This window comes from Podarcis muralis, chromosome 17, assembly GCF_964188315.1.
Source record: "Podarcis muralis chromosome 17, rPodMur119.hap1.1, whole genome shotgun sequence".
NCBI classification, from domain to species: domain Eukaryota; kingdom Metazoa; phylum Chordata; class Lepidosauria; order Squamata; family Lacertidae; genus Podarcis; species Podarcis muralis.
The window spans coordinates 15,916,941-15,937,641 of NC_135671.1; the positions used below are offsets into that span (position 1 = coordinate 15,916,941).

General features: G+C 40.0%; 1 protein-coding gene across 1 annotated transcript in view; it reads right to left on the minus strand.

Moving 5' to 3' along the window:
- Positions 1-1,994: 1,994 nt before the first annotated feature.
- The window catches only part of UGCG (UDP-glucose ceramide glucosyltransferase), a 33,832-nt gene continuing 15,125 nt past the window's right edge, over positions 1,995-20,701 (minus strand). Inside the window, exons 3-9 of the mRNA XM_028712252.2 lie at positions 17,410-17,512; positions 15,742-15,843; positions 13,566-13,678; positions 12,064-12,242; positions 9,900-9,986; positions 6,577-6,766; positions 1,995-4,569 (exon numbers count right to left, since the gene is read on the minus strand). Coding sequence (XP_028568085.1) covers positions 4,399-4,569; positions 6,577-6,766; positions 9,900-9,986; positions 12,064-12,242; positions 13,566-13,678; positions 15,742-15,843; positions 17,410-17,512 — 945 coding nt within the window. The 3' untranslated portion in view covers positions 1,995-4,398. The remainder of the gene's footprint in view (positions 4,570-6,576; positions 6,767-9,899; positions 9,987-12,063; positions 12,243-13,565; positions 13,679-15,741; positions 15,844-17,409; positions 17,513-20,701) is intronic.

Below are 20,701 nucleotides of genomic sequence, written 5' to 3' on the forward strand. Positions count from 1 at the left end.
ATCATCATCACCATTCCCTCTCTTCCCCCCCGGTACTCTCCCCTACCCTCAATTTGCTCCAAAGGGTTAAAACAGATTTTGAGGGTGCACAGGGAAGAGAGAGAAAGGGGAAGTCCCATTGCTTGGGTGCAACTCTTATGAGTGCAGTGCTGGGTATAATGCACTTTAATAAATGTGCTTTGCTGCCATGAGTTGCAGCAGGCATGTTGCAACACCATTTCAAGCATCTGCACCAGAAGCATGTCTATCCAATATGTTGCAACGCAGCATTTGATGTCTTTCACAAACACAATGCTGACTAGTCAGCATGAAGCAATTGTTAAGGAAGACACTTAGCTGAAGGAAAATCCATCCTCTGTGCTGATGTGCGAATGTAAGTCCAGGCTGATGGAACAGAGCATGCCTTTTGTTAAAACTGTGTGTGCCCTTTCAACATGGATCAGGCCTTATAGGCTCAGTCTCATCAGCCTCTATGAGGAGTTTTAAAATAAACAACCCTTCTCAACTGCAATAGCAATTTCAAATGTTAAAATACAATGGTGTGACTAGAGCCAAAATTGATCTGAGAGTGAAAAGCTACTGAATTATATTTCATTTCTTTTTCAAAAGCTAGTGAACTGTCGTTCATTTTATATCTTTCCCAGTCACCTTTCTCCCTAGCATAGCTCCATAAAAGGAAGATGACTGGATATTCAAATACCAATTCAACCACAGCAGTCATTGAGTGGCTTTAGGCAAGGTGTCATCGTACTTTATTTAGAAATTACCTAACAGGTCTGTAGGTGCTGTGTACAACCAAAAATTAACCAAAACTACAGGACCCTGCCAGCAGGCTTACACTCTTCTCTTTGTGGCAAATCTTGGTAGAATGTTTTGCACCCTCCTCAAACCCCCCCCCCTTTAAAGATAACCATATGTTCTTCAGCCCTTATCTCTGCATCATGGACTTGTAAAGATAATACATGTTTGCTCCTTTGAAACCTCAGTTATGCTGCTACTTCGTTGGCTTGCAACAACATAAAACCCCACAGCATTTCACCTGGTGCTTAAATCAGAACGTAGATAAATGCCAAACTAAGGAAGGGCACAGAATTAGAACAGGAGCTTGCACAAACGCAAACAAGCAACTGAAAAAGGTACAATCGTGAAAAATATCCACTATGAATCCCAATTAAGTGCAGATATATATTTAAATATAACAAATTAAATTAAATTATTGAAGGTTTGCCAATTGAAATACATCTCCCAGACAAGGTATTCAAGTGTTAGTATGGTGTAAGATGATCAAACCTATCCATTCTTAAGGAAATCAGCCCTGAGTGCTCACTGGAAGGACAGATCGTGAAGCTGAGGCTCCAATACTTTGGCCACCTCATGAGAAGAGAAGACTCCCTGGAAAAGACCCTGATGTTGGGAAAGATGGAGGGCACAAGGAGAAGGGGACGGCAGAGGACGAGATGGTTGGACAGTGTTCTCGAAGCTACCAGCATGAGTTTGACCAAACTGCAGGAGGCAGTGGAAGACAGGAGTGCCTGGCGTGCTCTGGTCCATGGGGGTCACGAACAGTCGGACACGACTAAACGACTGAACATGGTGTAAGAACAATAAATCATGTTTCTGTAGCAAAGCTACAGGGGTCCACCCATTCTGCATCTGAGATGGGAAACAAGTATATTCAGTGAAACTCCCAGAGTGCAAGACGCTTGTAGTGACGTATTTACAGGTTTCCAGCTTGTTGGGCTTCTAAGGAACTTTGAAGTTTTAGAGACAAACTCCTTGTGAATGGCTATTAAAAACCCTAATTTGATATCAGAAAATGTAATTATCCGGAGTGGATTTTACAGAACAATGTAAATGATACAAGATTGGGGGGTGGGGAGAGACACTAGGTTTTGGTCTTCTAATGAAACAGTCACACACATGTTGTATATGAAATGCATTTAAAAGGATATAATGGAGAGAAAGGCGATAAATAGATTTACTTTCTCAAAACATTTGATTGTATTCAAAATTTATTTTTAAACAAAAAACAAGACAATGATTTTAAATAAACATGGTATTCTTAACATGTTGACAGTTTAAATTAGCCATTGTGAACCATTGCTCTGTTCTGTCACAGTGCCATACTACAATATTTTCAAAGTATTTCCATTTCATAATCAACCCGGATTTCTTATATAAGAAATCAAGTTGTTCATCTGAGTGAAGCATCAGTTTCCTTTAATTATAAAGGTTTCACTAATGCAAACACACATATACACACACACACACCTATTTGACACAATTATTCATAGTGACAACACACACGCACACACACACACTGAAGTCTGTCAGGCCTTTTTGGTTTTTCTGTTACACTGCTGACATGGTGATTAGCATCAAGCTAGACCAGCTAAGCTTCACTTTAGCAGTATAATGGATGGCATCAACCAAACTTCACACAAAATAACCCCACACAAACATTATAAGCAAAATTAATCAAGACAACAGTGATAAAACAATGAAGATGACAAAAACGCAACTTGAGTGGGTCATAACCAGACTAGTTTGCTGTGTGCAGCCTTCCTCGGGAATTTCTTCCCAATTCACATGTAAATAATGGAACACACATTAAAAAGCCTCTGTTCATGGAAATAAGATGCCCTTCAAAACATATTCTGTAATGTCATAAGGCAAATAAAGAGAATGCAGGATGAAAGATTTTGGTCTAGGGAATGTTTCATAGGATCTGTCTACACACAAACATGCGTGTTCACACACGCACATTATTATATTACACGGTGTGTGTACAGGACAATTAAATGGACTGGCTCAGTAAACTGGAAAAAATGTACTTCTATAAATGCTCAGAGTTATTGCTAATATGCTACAGAGTAAGCTCTTTGTCACAGAAGTACCAAAACTTAGGATTTAAAGCTGCCATACTGGAATACGCATACTTTTATGGTGACAGCATGCCATGCCCATTTGGAGGAAAAAGCAACATAAATACGGTTATAAAAAGAAAACAAAGGCTTATGTTGTGCCCCTCTCCATTTTGCTTTGCAACCAGAGTCTGTTTCAAACAAGTCCAGTTCACCACATTAACAGCTACCCCCCAGTGAAAAACAAGCCAACAGGAGGAAACAGGGTAAGAGACGGCATGCATTTACAACTTGTTTATAACCTAGTCTTTTCAGTTGTTACAACTTGAATATAAAAAACCCAATTGAGAGACCAGATTAACTAAAGGAAGAAAAAAGCCTAGAGCGGACCTAGTTTGATAGTTAAAGCTTACCATTCCATATCAGTAACAGCAAACTCATCTTGCATTTTAATATACTGACAAGTATCTATTGCAATCAGAGATTTAAGGATGACTAGTGTAAGAGAGAGACCTATGCCCACTTAAAAAAAGATACTAAATACCTGCATCATGAAATTACATTCTTAAGAAGACACAGTGCATAAGAAAATAGCTCGTATGTGAAATGTTTCTGAAATGCATTCCCTCTCCCCATAACTATCAAACGTTCACTCACACACACAAAAAACACAAAACCCCCCACCCTTTTAAAAAAGTCAAAATGGGAATGAAGGAGATTAGCTTGGCTAATTACAGCACAGTGATTTAAAATGGTTCAAGACAGAACCGATTAGAGTTGGCCAAAAAATGCCCTCTAGGCATAGCTAACCATTAATTCATCCCACCCACAACATCAAACTCTGTCCACTTTTGGCTCATTGCGGCGAGACCAAAGTTGTTTAATATATATATCTATATACATACACACACATAGATACAAATTTCCAGCTTCAACTTGTAAGGCCTAGTTACCTATTTATACTTGCTCCGCAGCAACTACAAGAGGTAGGCATAGATCATCTAAAAGGCTTCTCTCCTTGTGCCCCGCCACTTGTGCTTCCCAAAGCTAACTGCACTTAAATAAAAATGCTGCTAGCCTTTTAGTGGATAAAATCCAGTGGCCAGAAGGCCCTTGGGGACAGAGTCATTGCTGCACTCTTGCACAACTCCCTTTCATTTCCAGGGGACTAGTGTAGAACTTATTCCCAGTGGATTATGTCCTTTGATTAACAAAGAGTAGCTTTTACTATACTGAAGGATACTGTCTTTAGAGCTTGCTGCAGAACATTCCCAAGAAAAATGAATCCTGAAACCAATTCTCTTGATTTGATTTTGTACATAAAAACAAGATACCATTTGGCCAAGACTACAGATGTACTTTTTCACAGATGCAAGTGCCATGCAAAATAAATTAAAGAACAGATATGAAAACATACAGGTAATAAAACTATTGAAGGTAGATTTTTTAAAAGCATTTTATATAAACATAATTTATAATACTTTCTTTTTTTCTCCTTTTTCTTTTCTCGAAATACACAGTCACAAAGCTGTGGCTATACATCCAGAATTTCCTCTGCTGTGCCCCCACAGCGTAATCTGTAGCGTCCTGTCCTCCAGCTAATAGTAGGATCCCACAAGGCCGATAGGAAAATGTATATCGTCATAGACTCTCTGATGAACCATGCCACTGCATAGTCAAGTTTTGAAAAACACAGAGCACCGCCCTGGGGAATAGACAAAACAGATGTTCACATTTAGTGATGATGCCAACAACTAAAATAAATAATTATTTAATGAACATAACTTGATAAAAAAAATTACTTTAACATAGAAAAACTTAAGCAATTGCTCTTTAGCTCTGCAACACTATGGTGCCACTATTCCATGCAAAACCCAAGCTAACACTTGAGAAACATAGGCTAGTTCACACATCACACTAAGCCAAACCACGGCACAGTGTGAACACATGGGCTCTGGAAGAGGAGACTACAATAATAGAATCACAGAACTGTGGAGTTGGAAGGGACCCAGAGGGTCATCTAGTGCAATGTAAGAATCTCAACTAAAGCATCCATGACAGATGGGCATCCAACCTCTGCTTAAAAATCAGAGGCCACCACCTCCCGAGGGAGACCATTCCGCTGTCTAATAGCTATTACTATGAGAAGGTTCTTCCTGATGTTTAGTCAGAATCTCCTTTCTTTTAACTGGAATCCATTGGATCGGGTCCTAGCCTCCAGGGTGGAGAAAACAAGTTTGCTCCATCTTCCATGTGACAGCCCTTGAGATATCTGAAGATGCTATCATCTCTCTTCTCAGATTCCTCTTTCCCAGGCCAAACATACCAAACTCCCTCAACCATTCCTCATAAGGTTTCCAGACCCTTGATTATCTTGCTTGTCCTCCTCTGCACATATTCCAGCTTGTCAATATCCTTCTTAAATTGTGGTGCCCAAAATTGGACACAGTGCTCCAGGTGTGGTCTGACCAAGTGAAAATAGAGTGGTACTATTAATTCCCTTAACACCACACTAGACACTAGACTTCTGTTGATGAAGCCTAGAATAGCAGTAGCTTTTTTCTGCATTATACAGTTGACTCATGTTAAGCCTGCTAGATCCTTTTCACATTTGCTACTAGCAAGCCAGGTGTGTTCCCCCCCCCCAATCCTATATTGGACACACTGTCTTCCCTGGCCATTCTACTGCCACACTGTTATGGCATGGCTTAATATGCTGTCTGAACTTGTCTGCCGGACAAACTATATGTTGTAACCCATACGACAAATTTTGGCTACATATCAGTTACTCTGGATAACAGTATACCATGAGCTTAAATTTGGATGACACACTAAGACAATCCATGGCTGCACAGCAGTACAACGGCAACGGAGGATAGCAGCCGCAATCTTCTCTCCCACATCCCACACACTGACATGTTTGCAGTAAGCTATGGTTTGACTCAGCATGACATGCAAATCAGGCTAAACTCAATTTGATAAGGAATCTTTCCAAGGGCATACATGCATTTCATAATTGATGCTTACTGATTCTCCTTAGGAATAAACTATTGGTTTTTCTAGTTCAGAACAGTTCACTCTGAGTTGAGAAGGTCTTCAAAATGCTAAACACTAGTCTTTTAATCCTCTCAACTGGTGATAAAAGAAATTGAATTTGGGACCTTCTGCATGTACTCAGTAGTAGAAGGACTATGGCTACTCTGAGCAGCTAATCCTTCTATTGTTAGCTGAAGGTGAAGACAACAGGTGTCCGTGCAGTTTTTCTAGTCAAGTAATATATAAAGCAGAGAGAAAGTAGCTGAAGAAGACATGAAGCTTCACAAAATTGTGTCAGAACTAACATCCCAGAGGGGTATTGGCATAGTTGAAGCAGGTATTATGCTTTCAACATTGTTTCAGTGAGGCCTGCCAGCAAATTAATTTATCACTCTTGAAGTTTAAATATAATCTTGCCTGTCTAATGAGCATACCGCTTGGTCAGCCAGCCAATTCATTCAGTGAAAGCATTAATTACATAAGAGGCTGTCAGCGCAGTTTCCTCCAAGTGATGTCAGAATACAGTTCTCATTACCTCTATACACAGCTATTTACAATACGTCTTCTAATCAGGATGAAAAAGTTCTAACACATTTTTAAAAAGTTATGTCAATGATTTCAGTTAATTTAGAACAGCACACATGTTAAATATAATGCTCTGATCAATACAACTTACCTGGACACCCCTGAGTTGAATGTAGTCAAATATAAACCATGCCAAACAGTGACACATAAAAAACACCATTATATCCCATCTGAACACATGGTGAACTGCCCATCCAATTATCAAGCTTGCAACAAAGCACTCCGATATCGGCTCACAGATTATTGTGGCTGGAACCATGTTGATCCGTAGTTTGGCCCACCTATAATTAAAAAGGGGGAAATGTATTTTAAACCTGACAATACTTGTCAAGTTATATTAACAAGATGCTATTTTATTTAAGATCATTTATAGAATGCGTTTCCATTGCAAATACCAAGGTTGTTAACAAAATAAAATCAACACAATGCAGCGATATACAAACATATCCAAAGTTCAGTAGTGTTGGTATGAATGATCAGTGCCTGGAAATGTCTGCGTGAGGAGTTAGGTTTTTACCAGCCAGCAGAACACCTGCACCTTATTTCCCCATTGCATTTCTGTGTTTGGGGACTGAAGGCAATAGCTAACCTAGTCTTTGGCATGCACAACACAAAAAATATCTGGGATGTAGAGACAAGCCAGGGAAAATGCTGGTACAGACTGCTAAACAAGTGAAGGAAAAACAGCTGGAATTCTACCACTTTGAGCATACAAAGGAATCAATATGGAAGGAGAGCTACTCAAAAAGAATGAACATTGTCTTTTTGAATGCCAATGTTACCTAGGAGGAAGTGAGAATAATAATTGAAGAACCAACAGGAGACAAATGCCCCAGTTTTGTTTGGTTTAATAACTGTTAAAAAGGACTTAGGCTGCAATTATGCACACACTTTCTTGAGAAAAATTCCCACTGAACTCAGTGGGACTTGCTTTCAAGTTTATTTATTCTATTTAGAAGACTTCTCATAAAATAATTTATCCAGGAGGAGCATAAAAACCCACTACAATAAAAGCACAGTCAACATAAATACCCGAATGTAAAACTGGCACAATAAAGCCAGCAAACCATACTATATAGAAAGTACAAAGATAAAACGGCTCTCAAATACCTATGTACACTAAAACCACCAACAGTAGCAAAGGATTTAACACAGCATCAAAAAGACGTTAATGCGGGTACCAGCCAAGCTTCTCTAGAGAGCGCATTTCAGAGTTGTAAGGCCATCATCAAAATGCCTTCTTTTTTGTGTCCCTCCTCTGAGCTTCAGATTGAGAGAGGATACAGAAGGGTCTTTGCACTACAGGTAGGTACATACAGGAAGTACTAAGTTCCCACACAGTGCAGGGCTTTATAGGTCCAAACCGGCACATAAACTAGGCCCAGAAATGAATCTGAAGCAAGCGCAGGAAAGAAAGGACCAGTGAGTTGCATTCATCGTGCCTGCTCACAGGTAACATGCTCACTGCCATATTTTGCACCAGCCGAAGTTTCATATAATACATTACAGCAATCCAAGCCATTACCAAATCATGCATGGTGACAGGTATCCATCCCTAAATAGGCTTCAAGCCAGGATACTAGCCTAAAATGAGGATACTTGAGCCTCTAATGACAATGATGGATATTTCAGAGAGGGTGCGACTCCTCCAGAAGAGGTTGAATCCCACTCATGTTGAGTGGGAAGCCCTTAATGTAACATGGGTGAAAGCATCATTATTGATTAAGATGTGTTTCACTCCTAAGTAGCTGCATGACCCAAACACTTTCTCAAGGTAGACATTTAGAAAACAGATGCTTTCCCCATTTTGTCTTTGAAAAGCCTCATCTCTTTTGAAAAAATAAGAGGATTGAGAAGAGTGTCCTTTAACTTATTTCTCTCTCTCTGGTTTAACCTGATTCATTTCTATACAGTGACATTTTGCAAGATGGCATAGGTATATATCCACGTTTTTCAAGTGAAAATACCATTCTGGATATATAAGGACTGGCACTGTCTCTTAATCAGTGGTAAAAGAGGAAATGGTCATTATGATACAGCATAACTATCTACAAATCAGGTTAAAATGGGTTAAGATAGATTCATTAGTGTTACATTAGGAAATAAAGGGGGAAAGAGGCGGGGGGGAATGGTGAGTGGGGGTGGGGTCGGGTGGCGGTGTTTCTATTTTACTTAATGTATGTGTGGGGTTTTGTGTCAGCGTCGCTTGTGTAGGTTCTCTTTACTATTCACCTGTGTTCCTTTGAACAAGACATCAAATGTATTTACCCAAGATCTAGTAAACTAAGAAAACTGATCACTTTGACAATGTCAGTATTAAGAGTGTGGAACAAAAACAAGGTTACTACCACTCTGTGAATCATTGTAATAGATCAGGCAGGATAAACTATTTAGAATAGATGACACCACCATCTATCAATGCACTTAGTTGAAGAAGGCAGAGTTACCTCATCAAGAAATAAGTGATTTCCTCTGTTCTAATTCTTGAGAATTGTTTACAAAATAAACTAAACAAGGGCTCATTAATGAAACTGAATTGATTTATCATTAGTTTAATGACTGCTATAATTTTAATCACACTATATTGGAAAAGGTAGAAAAACCAGCAGGTTGGCAGTCAGAAATTGAAAACTGATCGTATTTATATGCCAATACCAAGCCTTCCCATACTCATGTAGCCATACCACCACTAATACATAATAGAAAAGTACTAACAGACTCAAGGTAACTCTGACCTATGCCCAGGTACAGAAAAATCTGCCAGGAAAAAGCTGGGGGCAATTTCAAAGACTAGCCCCATGCCCCAATACAAGTTGTTGGGAATCACAAGTGTAGAGAGCACTGTTGCACTCAGATCCTGTTTGTGGGCCTTCCCATAGCCATCTGGGGGACCACTGTGAGAAAAGGATTATGTCAGGCTTTTGACCTGAACCAGCAGAGTTCTTATGTGTGTGGTTTTTTTGGTGGGGTGACAACTGGGTGGCTGGGAGGGGCATCAATGGAAGAATTAAATAAACATAGCCAAGATCAGACACAAGTCTTTCCACACAAACACACATCCAAAATGGATTTTAAAAATGATGACTCAACGATGACTGAGATTGCTCAGGGAGCACAGAATGCTACCTTGTTTAGGAGGAGAAGCAGGAATGTGGGGCGGGGACAAGGAAGGGGCTACAACCTCGAAGAGAAGCACTCCATGCTGCAACAGTTGCTGCAGGGCCCAGTTTGTAATTACTTTGCGTTAATGTTTCAAACAATCTCTTGTTCTATATTGCTTTTAATGCTAATTCCTGCATAAAACTTTGTGTGAAATAGTAAACTGGTATTTAGCACTGTTGCAGATTGGATCAAAACTATGATCTACAATTGAAGATACCAGAAAACGAAATAATAAAAAGTTCAAATTTTTACCTGATCATTCTGGATTGAAACTGGGAAATTGAATAGGAACCAGAGTTCTGCATTGCAACTTGTGTGGCCATTCCAAATTTCCAGCCCCTGAAAATGAATGCACACCAAGAATGTAACCAAGATAACAGGCAACAGTTCTTGTGACCATTTTACTTCTGTACACTTGTCAAGGACAAACACTAAATTCGTTTACTGAATACGTCTCTTAAATGTTTATTACAGCTGTTAACAGTGCTTCTGAATGTAGCTTATTACTCTACTACTAGGGGTATGCAAAGATCAGAAGATTCTACTTGTATCTCTAGTTTGGGGAAGCTGTCCAATTTGTTTTGCAGTTACTCTCTGTCTTTTCAATTCAACTTATTATTTGGGGCAGAATTAGATCTGTTAAAGATGAATTTGTTCTCCTTCCCATTCACTATAATGGAGAATTTATAAAACAGCTGTAACTTTTCTTTTCACAGAAGCAGATATAGTTTGCAAGTGTAGCAGCCTCTCCAAAGCAGATTTAATCTGCAAAGTTGTAAGCAGATACACCCAGGAGTTTTCTGGTGAGCTCAGTTCAAAGTGCTGGTGATGGAATTGGGTTTGGCCAGGGAACCAGATGATTCTCCTCCCCCACCCTGTGGGCCAAACTTGATAGGTGGGTGAAGCCACTCACTTGCCAGTCACCTGACTATTTTGAAATTAAACAGTGTTGATTTCAGTGTTGAAAAGCAGCCTCACAAACTGCTTTTCAAAGCACTCTGCAAGTTTACAATCGTCTCCGCAAGACCCAATAATTAGCTGATTGCAGTGGGTTTCGCAAGGCCCAGCAAAGTGCTCTGCAAGACTCCATTGTGGAAGGCTTTATCAAGATGTGCTATTCAGCTGATTGTTGAATGTTGTGAAACTAGTTTCAAAGCATTCTGCAAAACCAATCATCTGATTGTAGCACCTTTCACATGGGCACTTTGCACATGACCTGGTGGGCCAAATAAGGCCTGCAGGCCAGAGGTTTCCCACCTCTACTTTAAAGACATATAGTCATACCATGGAAATCAAACAGAAACCATTCCAGAAGTCCATTCAGCTTCCAAAACGTTCAGAAACCAAAGTGCGGCTTCCGATTGGCTGCAGGAAGCTCCTGCAGCCAATCAGAAGCCCCAGAAGCCCCATTGGATGTTTGGTTTCCAAAAGAACATTAGCAAACCAGAACAATCACTTCCAGGTTTGCAGCGTTCAGGAGCCAAAACGTCCAAGTTCTAGGGATCCAAGGTACGCCTATATATTTTGAACTAAGTTAGAAGAAAGAGTACCTTCACCTGTGTAAACTAGCCCATATGTTAATATTAGCTTTGGAGGCTCCGATTATAGGGCTGACAGCAACATCAATTTAAGCTGGCAGGCAGAAGAGAGAAAGTCTTTTCAGCTCTTGTTCCTTGGTTACAGAACTCCCTCCCTGCCAAGTTATGTGGCCTCTTCTGTACAACTGTTTAAATGGGCTTTAAAAACGCATTTGCTTCTTTGTCTTGAAGGTCTTAATTGCTGCTGGTTTTGAAACTGTTGATATGTTTAAATTATTTTTATATGAACCAACCAAACAAACCATTTGCTACACTAGTCAAGAAATTCATAGGATTATAGAATCATAGAGTTGGAGGAGACCCAAGGGTTGTCTAGTCCAACCCCCTGCAATGCAGGAAACTCAGCTAAAGCATCCATGACAGATGGCCAGAGGGTGAACTCTTTCTTATAAATAGGTTTAGAAGAATGGTTCACTAGCTTCACTGAACATAGAATCTTTATTTAAATAGCTTACAGATTAGTATAATCAGTTTAGCATTATATTGATGTGAGTCAATTATTACTCGTTCACTCCCTTTAACACTGGTAACTGTGCTCCATTGTACTACTTAGGCTTCAGAAGTCACTGGGTTGTATTAAAACAAATCATATTCAACAGTAGACCTGCTGAAATCAATGGACAAGTTAACCATGGCTATTCATTTACTCTTGAGAATGGATACAATCCAATAGGCATGAACCACACTAACATGAAGGCTGTGGGTTATGGCTGGGCTTGACTACGTATGCAAAGAAATTTAAGCAAAGCATGCAGTCAGCTTGAAATAATGTACTCCAAGGAGAACTTTATCTGAATATCATCTGAATATCATCTTACCTGTCAGCTATCGCTTTGGCCATAAAGTAATCCTCAGCAATGTACTGTGCAAAAGCTATGAGTCCTCCAGCCTGGTCCAAAACATCTTTTCTCATCAAGCAAGACATTCCTGTTACACATTTGAAACCAGTTATATGGGCAGAAATATATGTCCTTGGATGGGAAGTGCCAAAATATACCTGTTAAAAGAAAAAGGCAGGGCTAAGTAATCATCTATGGTTCTCTCCTATCATGGCAGTTTTCTTTAAGACTTGCATTCTTTGCTTACCAATCATTATGAATTCTAATCAGTGCAGAGACAGATGCATAATTGGTCATCTTGAAATGCTGCAACTGTTTGTAAAGCTTTGCTCTGAAAAGAAACATCTTACCCTTATGCAACCATTTATAGCTATAGTAACATCTGCTGCAAGCACTGCAGGAATCCCAAATGCAACTTTCCTTATTCAGGAAATTTCCTTCTACGATCCATAAAGCTAGAGCATCAAAGATCTATCACATGCTAAAATGGCAGGTATAGATCTATGAAGGTCAACATTATTCAGACAGGATAGAAGCTGTAGCACCAGCTACAGTAGCCTGAGCAGAATTTCTATAACAAGAGTTTTCTAGTAGAAAAAATGGAGAGGGGTGACAAGGGATAAGATGAGGAAAAGAGGTATGATAGATAGAGTTGGATGCAGACAAGGAAAGATATGCCTCAAAATGTTTCTTTTCACAGTAACATCCATCTGAAATTACACTAAACAATACACTGTTTGACGTAAAGTGTCAGGTCCAAAACAGGCTTTCCATGGCAAAAAGTGTTAAGACATAAAAGTTAGAACAGCAAGACAAAAAGCAATGAAACATCAAATCAAGCAAGCAACAAATGCCCTGTGATGTAACTAGCAGCCGCTAAAGAAACTTTTGTTCCTTTACTGCTTCCTGCCACTGCACATAAATTAAGTCTAATATATTTGCCACTGAGCAAAATCTCAGTCATGTCCACAAATATAACAATTCACCTAAAGGAAATGTTACAGGCTTTGTAGTACTAACTACCAGTAGATCAGAATTCAAGAGTGTAGACTAATGGTCTCTCACCCCATATATTGCTTACACAAAAATACAGGGTGCAGAAGAACAAAGCAAACGACATGTGGACAAGAGAAAAAAGACAAATTCTAATGGATTTCTCACTTAAATGTCATCTGAAAGCCCAGATGAAAGGGCTGCTGCTATTATCCTTTTTCTATATGGAATTGTAAGCAATAAAACATTTCAATGTTTTTATTCTTCAACGATAGCAAGTAATCTGGAATTTGTTGGAATTTGGATTACAATAGAAGTGAAAGACCAAAAACCTGTTATTAGTCATGCACATTTTTCCTACTCAAATAGCAGTGCTTCTTTTATACTTTTTGAGCTTGAAAATATGACTAAGTCATGGAAATTAAGTTTATAAAATAGGAGGAGTGGAACAATTTGGAAAGAAATGAAGAGGACAAAAAGAAACTCACCTGTTCTAGAGTGGCAGCAAAGCCCTGTCTATCTGCAACATAGGGCAGGCCATGGACCAGTCCAACTTTTTCAGTCATTTGATTGGCCATATCAGTTAGTGTATCTGGCGTTACTAAAAATGAAATGTGACTGTGGTTTACATCCATTGATTAATGTTTTTAAAAGCTTATGGATTTACATCCCAATTGTGTCTCTCAACTGGCAGAAAGCTTCTGTCCACAGAATGGTAAAGGAAGCCATTTTCAGCTATTCCCCATCCCTAAATTTGCTCTGAAGGGCATCCAACCCACTGCAGAAGATTTATGGGGGGTGGGGAGCTCAGGGGAGAAGGGAATTGCTTAAAGTGGCTTCCCTTCCATTCTGCTGATGGAAGATTTACCATCAGTTGAGCAACATCACTAGATACAATCCTTATATGTTTGGTAAAATATTGGTCTTCTCAATAATATCCAAGTTTTCAAACAGCAGTAGATTATTACATATTGTTTGCAAAATAGTAACAGAAAAGAGTGATAATTTCAAGAAATCCTTTACTCTTTGTTTATAGTTGGTTACAATATTCTGAATATGAGTATTAGGTTGAAATCACGGGGTGGGGGGAAATACTAGAATCAGGGTTGAGACCTGGATCGTTACCTCCCCCCACCCACCTGTCAATCACCTGACATAATAATGTCAGGCAACAACTTCAAAAGGGATCACTCTTGGCATCAACTACTGATCAGTGCTGACAGCATGCTGCTTCACAGGTATGCTGTCAGCACCAATCAGCTGACTGACAGCGCACATTTAAAGGCCCTCTTTGAAGTCCATCCTCAGGCACAGTTTGGATTCAAACTGCATCTGCAGACAGACATTTTCCTCTGTTTGCAGGCATGGTTTGAATCCAAATTACATTTGCAAATGAACTTTAAGGCAAGCACTGATGATCAACTGTTCCGTGGAACTTACAAAGCCCTACTCTGCTTTTTGTAAGCACTGCCAATCACTGATCAGCACTGCTTTAGCCTATGTTTCCATGTCTCTATCCGCCCACACCTCAAATCCAATTTCAGGTGCAGGGCAGGTGAGGAGGCATGTGGGCTGGAGGTCTGTCCCCCACTGCAGTAGAAGATAAAGACAACAATTACAGACACTTCAATTTTAAGAGTAAGAGGCAAACTCTAAAATTCAAATTCAACTGCTTAAAGTGTTGCTCAGGCCTGGAAGTGTTGGATCTAGAAGACATTGTCAGATAGTTGGTTAAGTAATATGTCTTCTAAAGCTCTGGCCAGCTTGCTGACAGTTACCATAAGGAGATCTTGATTGAAACAGCAATAGTAAGAAAGGAGGAAGCTTGCTGTTTATTTCTGAGGTGGATTTCAGTATCCCAGTAGTTACAGCAAAACACTGGGCCATAAAAAACATTTCACAAGATGCACCCGCTACACTAGATACAGCAAATAAAAGGTGCAAGATGTTCTACTCTAATGCCGATTCAAGATAATATAGTTTAATTACTCAAGCTTCATCCAAGTGTAATACATAGAGCAAAGCTGGCAGCAGAACTAATCCGTGCTGTGAATTGAGAGAACTTATTTTCCATTTACATGCCATTCCTTATAATACCAGTTGCGGACGACTCTGGGGTTGCACGCTCATCTCGCTCAATAGGCTGAGGGAGCCGGAGTTTGTCCGCAGACGGCTTCCGGGTCATGACTAAGCCACTTCTGGCAAACCAGAGCAGTGCATGGAAACGCTGTTTACCTTCCCGCTGGAGCGGTACCTATTTAACTACTTGCACTTGATGTGCCTTTGAACTGCTAGGTGGGCAGGAGCTGGGACCAAACAATGGGAGCTCACCCCATGTGCGGGGATTCGAACTGCCGACCTTCCGATCGGCAAGCCCTAGGCTCTGTGGTTTAAACCACAGTGCCACCCGCGTCCCTAAAGTAAAATATTCTAATCTTAACACAACTTCACTTGTTCACATTGGAACCACGCTATTCTTGCTTTTCCCTACCCCTGTCTATGCCCTACTATTCTAATTCTAAATTCTGCTCTTTTTTACCTGTCTTACTTTACTCTGTCAAGTGCTATGTACATGGATAGTGTTCAAACAGCAGCAACATCTTTAAGAGCATATAATTAGGAAACATTTTTTAAAACCTACTACTGCTGATGGTACACACTTACCTCTTATACCACTATCACAGATCCATATGAGATCATACTTGGCAACTTCATATGCTGGCATTAAATTGTTGATCTTTGGGTTTATTCCAACCTTCTTCCCACCTGAAAAATACAAAATTTTAGTTATTTGCACAAATCATGCATATGTTTTCAGAATATACTGCTCAGTAGTGCAGTGAGGGCTGAAAACTACGGCTGAGGTTGGGAGCCCTCCTAAATTACCACCTGGAGTTTGGCATGTGGGGACAGCAGCAAACAGGCCCTGCATCAGCAGATCCTGCATCAGCAGCTCAGCTGACACTAGGGCCCACCAGGACTACAGCATCCTTTTGTTCTTTCATAGTCAGAGGCAGCTGGTCTGCTATGTACAGAATTACAGGTGCTTGTTTCATTCTTTTTGCTTTAAAACATACCACCCTTTTCTGCAACAAAATGGTGCTTATTCTCAGGTAAGCATATTTAGCAACAGGCAGTGCTTTTTTTCTAAAAATAAATATTTAGAGGTGCTCTCATTTTCCTACTCATATGGAAATACTGCCCCTCAATGAGGCCAAACTTAGTTTCACAAAAATGTTTAGGGGTATACGTACCCCTGCATCCCCCCCAGAAAAAAAAGCACTGGCATCAGGGCACCAGGAGCAAGTTCCAGGGAATCAAGCAAAGGGCCTTCTCAGTAGTGGCGCCTGAACTGTGGAATGCCCTCCTATCAGATGTCAAGGAAATAAACAACTATCTGACTTTTAGAAGACATCTGAAGGCAGCCCTGTTTTGGTAAATTTTAAATGTTTGATGGTTTATTGTGCTTTTAGTTCTGTTGGGAGCCACCCAGATGGACAGAGTAATTATTATTGTTATTCTGTAATCAAGATGGTGCTATGATTTAAAATGTGAAACGTTTTCTTTCTTTTTGCAGGGTTGGCAAACTGTTTACATTTCTTTCTTTCCTCTAATATATGATGGTGGGGGACAGGGTGAGAACAGAAATGTTAAAATTGTGCTTCACAACCAAACTAATTAATATGTACAGCTATCTAAACCACCACCACCCAACAAAGCCATTAAGTCCTGGTTTAAAATTCCCCAGTTGCACCAGTGATACTACTTTGCAAACAAAAATAGAGATGAAAGGATACTTCTCAGCTCAACATTAAGGTGCTCTGCTATCTGACCAGGTTCTCAACCTTAATGTTACATTTTGATCTAGCTGAGGAGACAATAGTAGGCCAATTCCTAACATCAGTGTAAAGATGGGCTGAGTAAGACTGGGATTGGGAATCAGTGATAGAGCTCTAGGATGTTTCCATAATCTGCAGACGTCTATGGATGGGGACATAAGCATGATTAAGATAGCACCTGGCTAAGTGCATCCACATCCACATGTTTCCATTTGGAACAGTGTATGACAGAGATACATTTCGAAATGGTAGGAAATCTTTTAATTCTAGATTTATATGGAAGGAGTCACCTGCACAGAAAAGTTATTTTCAGCGCTGTTTGAATTTGATTTACTGATCTTCAACTCTGCAGCAAGAATGCTTTACATACTTCTTGACCAACAGTACTTGCATATTAACATATTAAGCTTTAAAAAAAAATCTTTTGGGTTCTGTGCCAACTGGTCCAATCTATTCAAAGGCAACAGCATGACAGAACTCTTTCCTCACTCACCTATAAATAGCCTCGCATCAACATTGGGATATTTGCCAAGGAGCTTTTTACACACATCAATGGCAGGATCATCATGATCTTGTACACAAAGAAGAACTTCAAACTGTGAAAAGAGATACAGTGCAAATTGATATATATATATATATATATATATATATATATATATATATATATATATATGAAAACAGTTTAATGTTTAATGACAAGAATAAAAAAGGAGAAGGGTGTAAGATGTAAGATATTAGATATTACACTATCTTGTTTGTCAAAGCAATATTCTTAAGTTTTCCCCATCAGAAGATAACATTTGTTTCCTCTAGAACAGTGTTTCCCAACCTTGGGCCTCCAGCTGTTTTTGGACTACAACTCCCATCATCCCTAGCTAGCAAGACCAGTGGTCAGGGATGATGGGAATTGTAGTTCAAAAACAGCTGGAGGCCCAAGGTTGGGAAACACTGCTCTAGAAAACCTTAGACACAAGCTTTTCTATAAACAGAAATGGAACTTCACAGAAGGTTTACATTTCTGACAGGAGTTCTATGTGCGCTGCTGCCATAAATTGCCCAACAGTTTCCCTAGTTGAATAAAAATAAATAAATCTGTTTTCCATGAGTCCTATGCCACAGAAATACTAGAGCAGCAGCATTCAGATAAGCTGATAGAAAACATCCATTCTATAAAACAGAATGTGCCAGTGCTTCCCTTTTCTTCTTGATAATATTTCATTTGATGGTTTCACAAATTCAGCCACTAATAATGCAGCCATTAAGCCCTTTCCCCTTGCCCTCCAGAAACCAATGAAATGCATTCATTCATTTCAGGATGTGACTGTATCTTTTGTTCCAATTAGGAAAAATAATCAAGAGACATGGAGTAATAGTGCAGACGTAATTTTACTCAGGATATAATTCAACTGCTTTCCCAGAAGAGAGCTCAGGTGAGTAAGATTTTAACATAAATATCACTATACAGTTCCTGCTTACCCAAAAAGCTGCTGAAAAAATAATAATCATACCTAAGATGGGTAAGCTAACGAGGCTAGATATATTCTACATTAAGTATATACTGCAAATTATCCTTAAGTATTGATTTTGCATAAATGTGAATGGGGATGGGGAAGGTTGATCTTAACATTCTGAATCAGCATTTTTGATAGCAGACAATAATGTTTAACTCACCTTTCTAAAATTCTACCATTTCAATAAATGTCACCATCACTTGGATTTGAACTTACCGTATTTTTCGCCCTATATGACGCACTTTTTCCCCTCCAAAAATAAAGGGGAAATGTGTGTGCATCCTATGGGGCGAATGCAGGCTTTCGCTGAAGTCTGGAGAGCGAGAGGGGTCGGTGCGCACTGACCCCTCTCACTCTCCAGGCTTCAGGAAGCTCTGCGCAACCCTACGGAGCCTGGCGCGAAGTCGCGCTGGTCTCCCAAGGGTTGCGCAGAGCTGCCTGCATGCCGAAGCCTGGGGTGGGCTGAAGAGCGCACCACGAGCTTCGTGCAGCTCTCCACAACGCTACGGAGCCGGGCGCAAAGTCGCGCCGGTCTCCCAAGGGTTGCGCAGAGCTGCCTACATGCCAAAGCCTGGAGCACGCTGAAGAGCACGCCCGGGCTTCGCGCAGCTCTCCGCAACCCTAGGGAGCCCGGCGCGACTTCCCGCTGGGCTCCCTAGGCTTGCCCCATGCCTGGGGGGGAAATATTTTTTTTCTTTATTTCCCCCCAAAAAAACTAGGTGCGCCCTATGGGCCGGTGCGCCCTATGGGGCGAAAAATACGGTAGGTCCAAAATACCTTAAAGACTGCTTGGGCCCTTCTATTTTAGCTCAGTGACTGAGATTATTTGGAGGAGTGCTGTTAGTCCCCCGTCCCCCAATGTTACAAAGGCCCAATTAGCCTCAGCCAGAAGCCAGGAATTTAAAGTCAACAGTCCCATACTGTGGAACATTTTTCCAGGAGATTTAGGAGAAACCGTGCATTTGACTTTCAAGCATCTTTAGAAGACTGTATGCTAACAGGCAAATACAGCTGTTTTGAGTAGCCAATCATTTTAATTATTGTTTTCCATTGCTTTTAGTGTTCTTTTAAATGTTTTTTTATATAGAGGGCATTATATAAATACTTCCATTTAAAAAACAACAACCCTGAAGAATGTTGTTCTAAGAATGTTGATTCTTACATTTCAGGGGGCTGGAGTAGATGACCCCTGGGGTTATCTACAATTCTATGAAACTTTTGGTGTTATACAAAGCTGCAGTAAATAAAAGTTTAGAATCTGAGCCAAATATAATACAATATCTAAAAAGAAATAAAGTATGGCTCTTCTCATACTGCACTTATTCAAATTAGCTCTTCATGAGCCCGGCTTCGGCTGGGGAGGGCGGGATATAAATAAAATTTATTATTATTATTATGATATTAATTAGGACTTTTCCCCCTTCTCTTACGAAACAAGCCAGTCACTGCTACCGCAATTTTAAGCACTAGAGAAAACCAAGAAAAATAAAATTACAAAGAAAGGGAAAAGACAGATGAAATTAAGAACAAGACATCTGTATCCCAGAAAATGAATTGAGGGATTGTCAGATATTGCCAAGATTCCGGGTAGCACATTGTAACTTTATATGCTACAGTGCTTAGCTCATCCAGGGGAATTCCTTCAGTTCATATAGGTCAGTATCAGCTAAGACAGATGTGAGTAAGAGCACTTGGCCAGCAAATTACAGTTCAAAGCATATAGTAGGCAGGTCTGAACAAGTTTTATGTAGTAAGGGGAAACAACTGACCCCGTACTCACATCACAAGTTCTGGGAAGACAGTGTCAACATCTGTGAACTTACATAATACTGTTCTTATATGGAATTTATTCATCTACAACATTAGCTATCTTATCAAGCACAAATAAAAGTAAAACATGGATTACTGGTGCATAAAGTCATTAAAATTCACTGATCACTTTTGCCAGAACCACTGAAATGAACTGGAGCTGGGCTGGCAAAAACTCTATTCCTAGTGCTTCTGCAAAAGATCTTTCTGAGAAACACAGTATTCTGTACTGGAGGAGAATACTGAAATGAAAGTAGCTCAAGTCCAACAAACCATGCAGGAACAAGTGTAAGCTTGTTATGCACTCTGACCCCAAAGGCCTGTTACCCAGCGGGGGCATAGAAAACAAATCGTTCAGTCCATTTATCGGTATGGAATTAGATGCCTGCTACAACCTATTTTGGTTATCGTTACAGATGCAAAACTTCTGACAGTAATCCACAAGGGTTACAGGACACACAGACA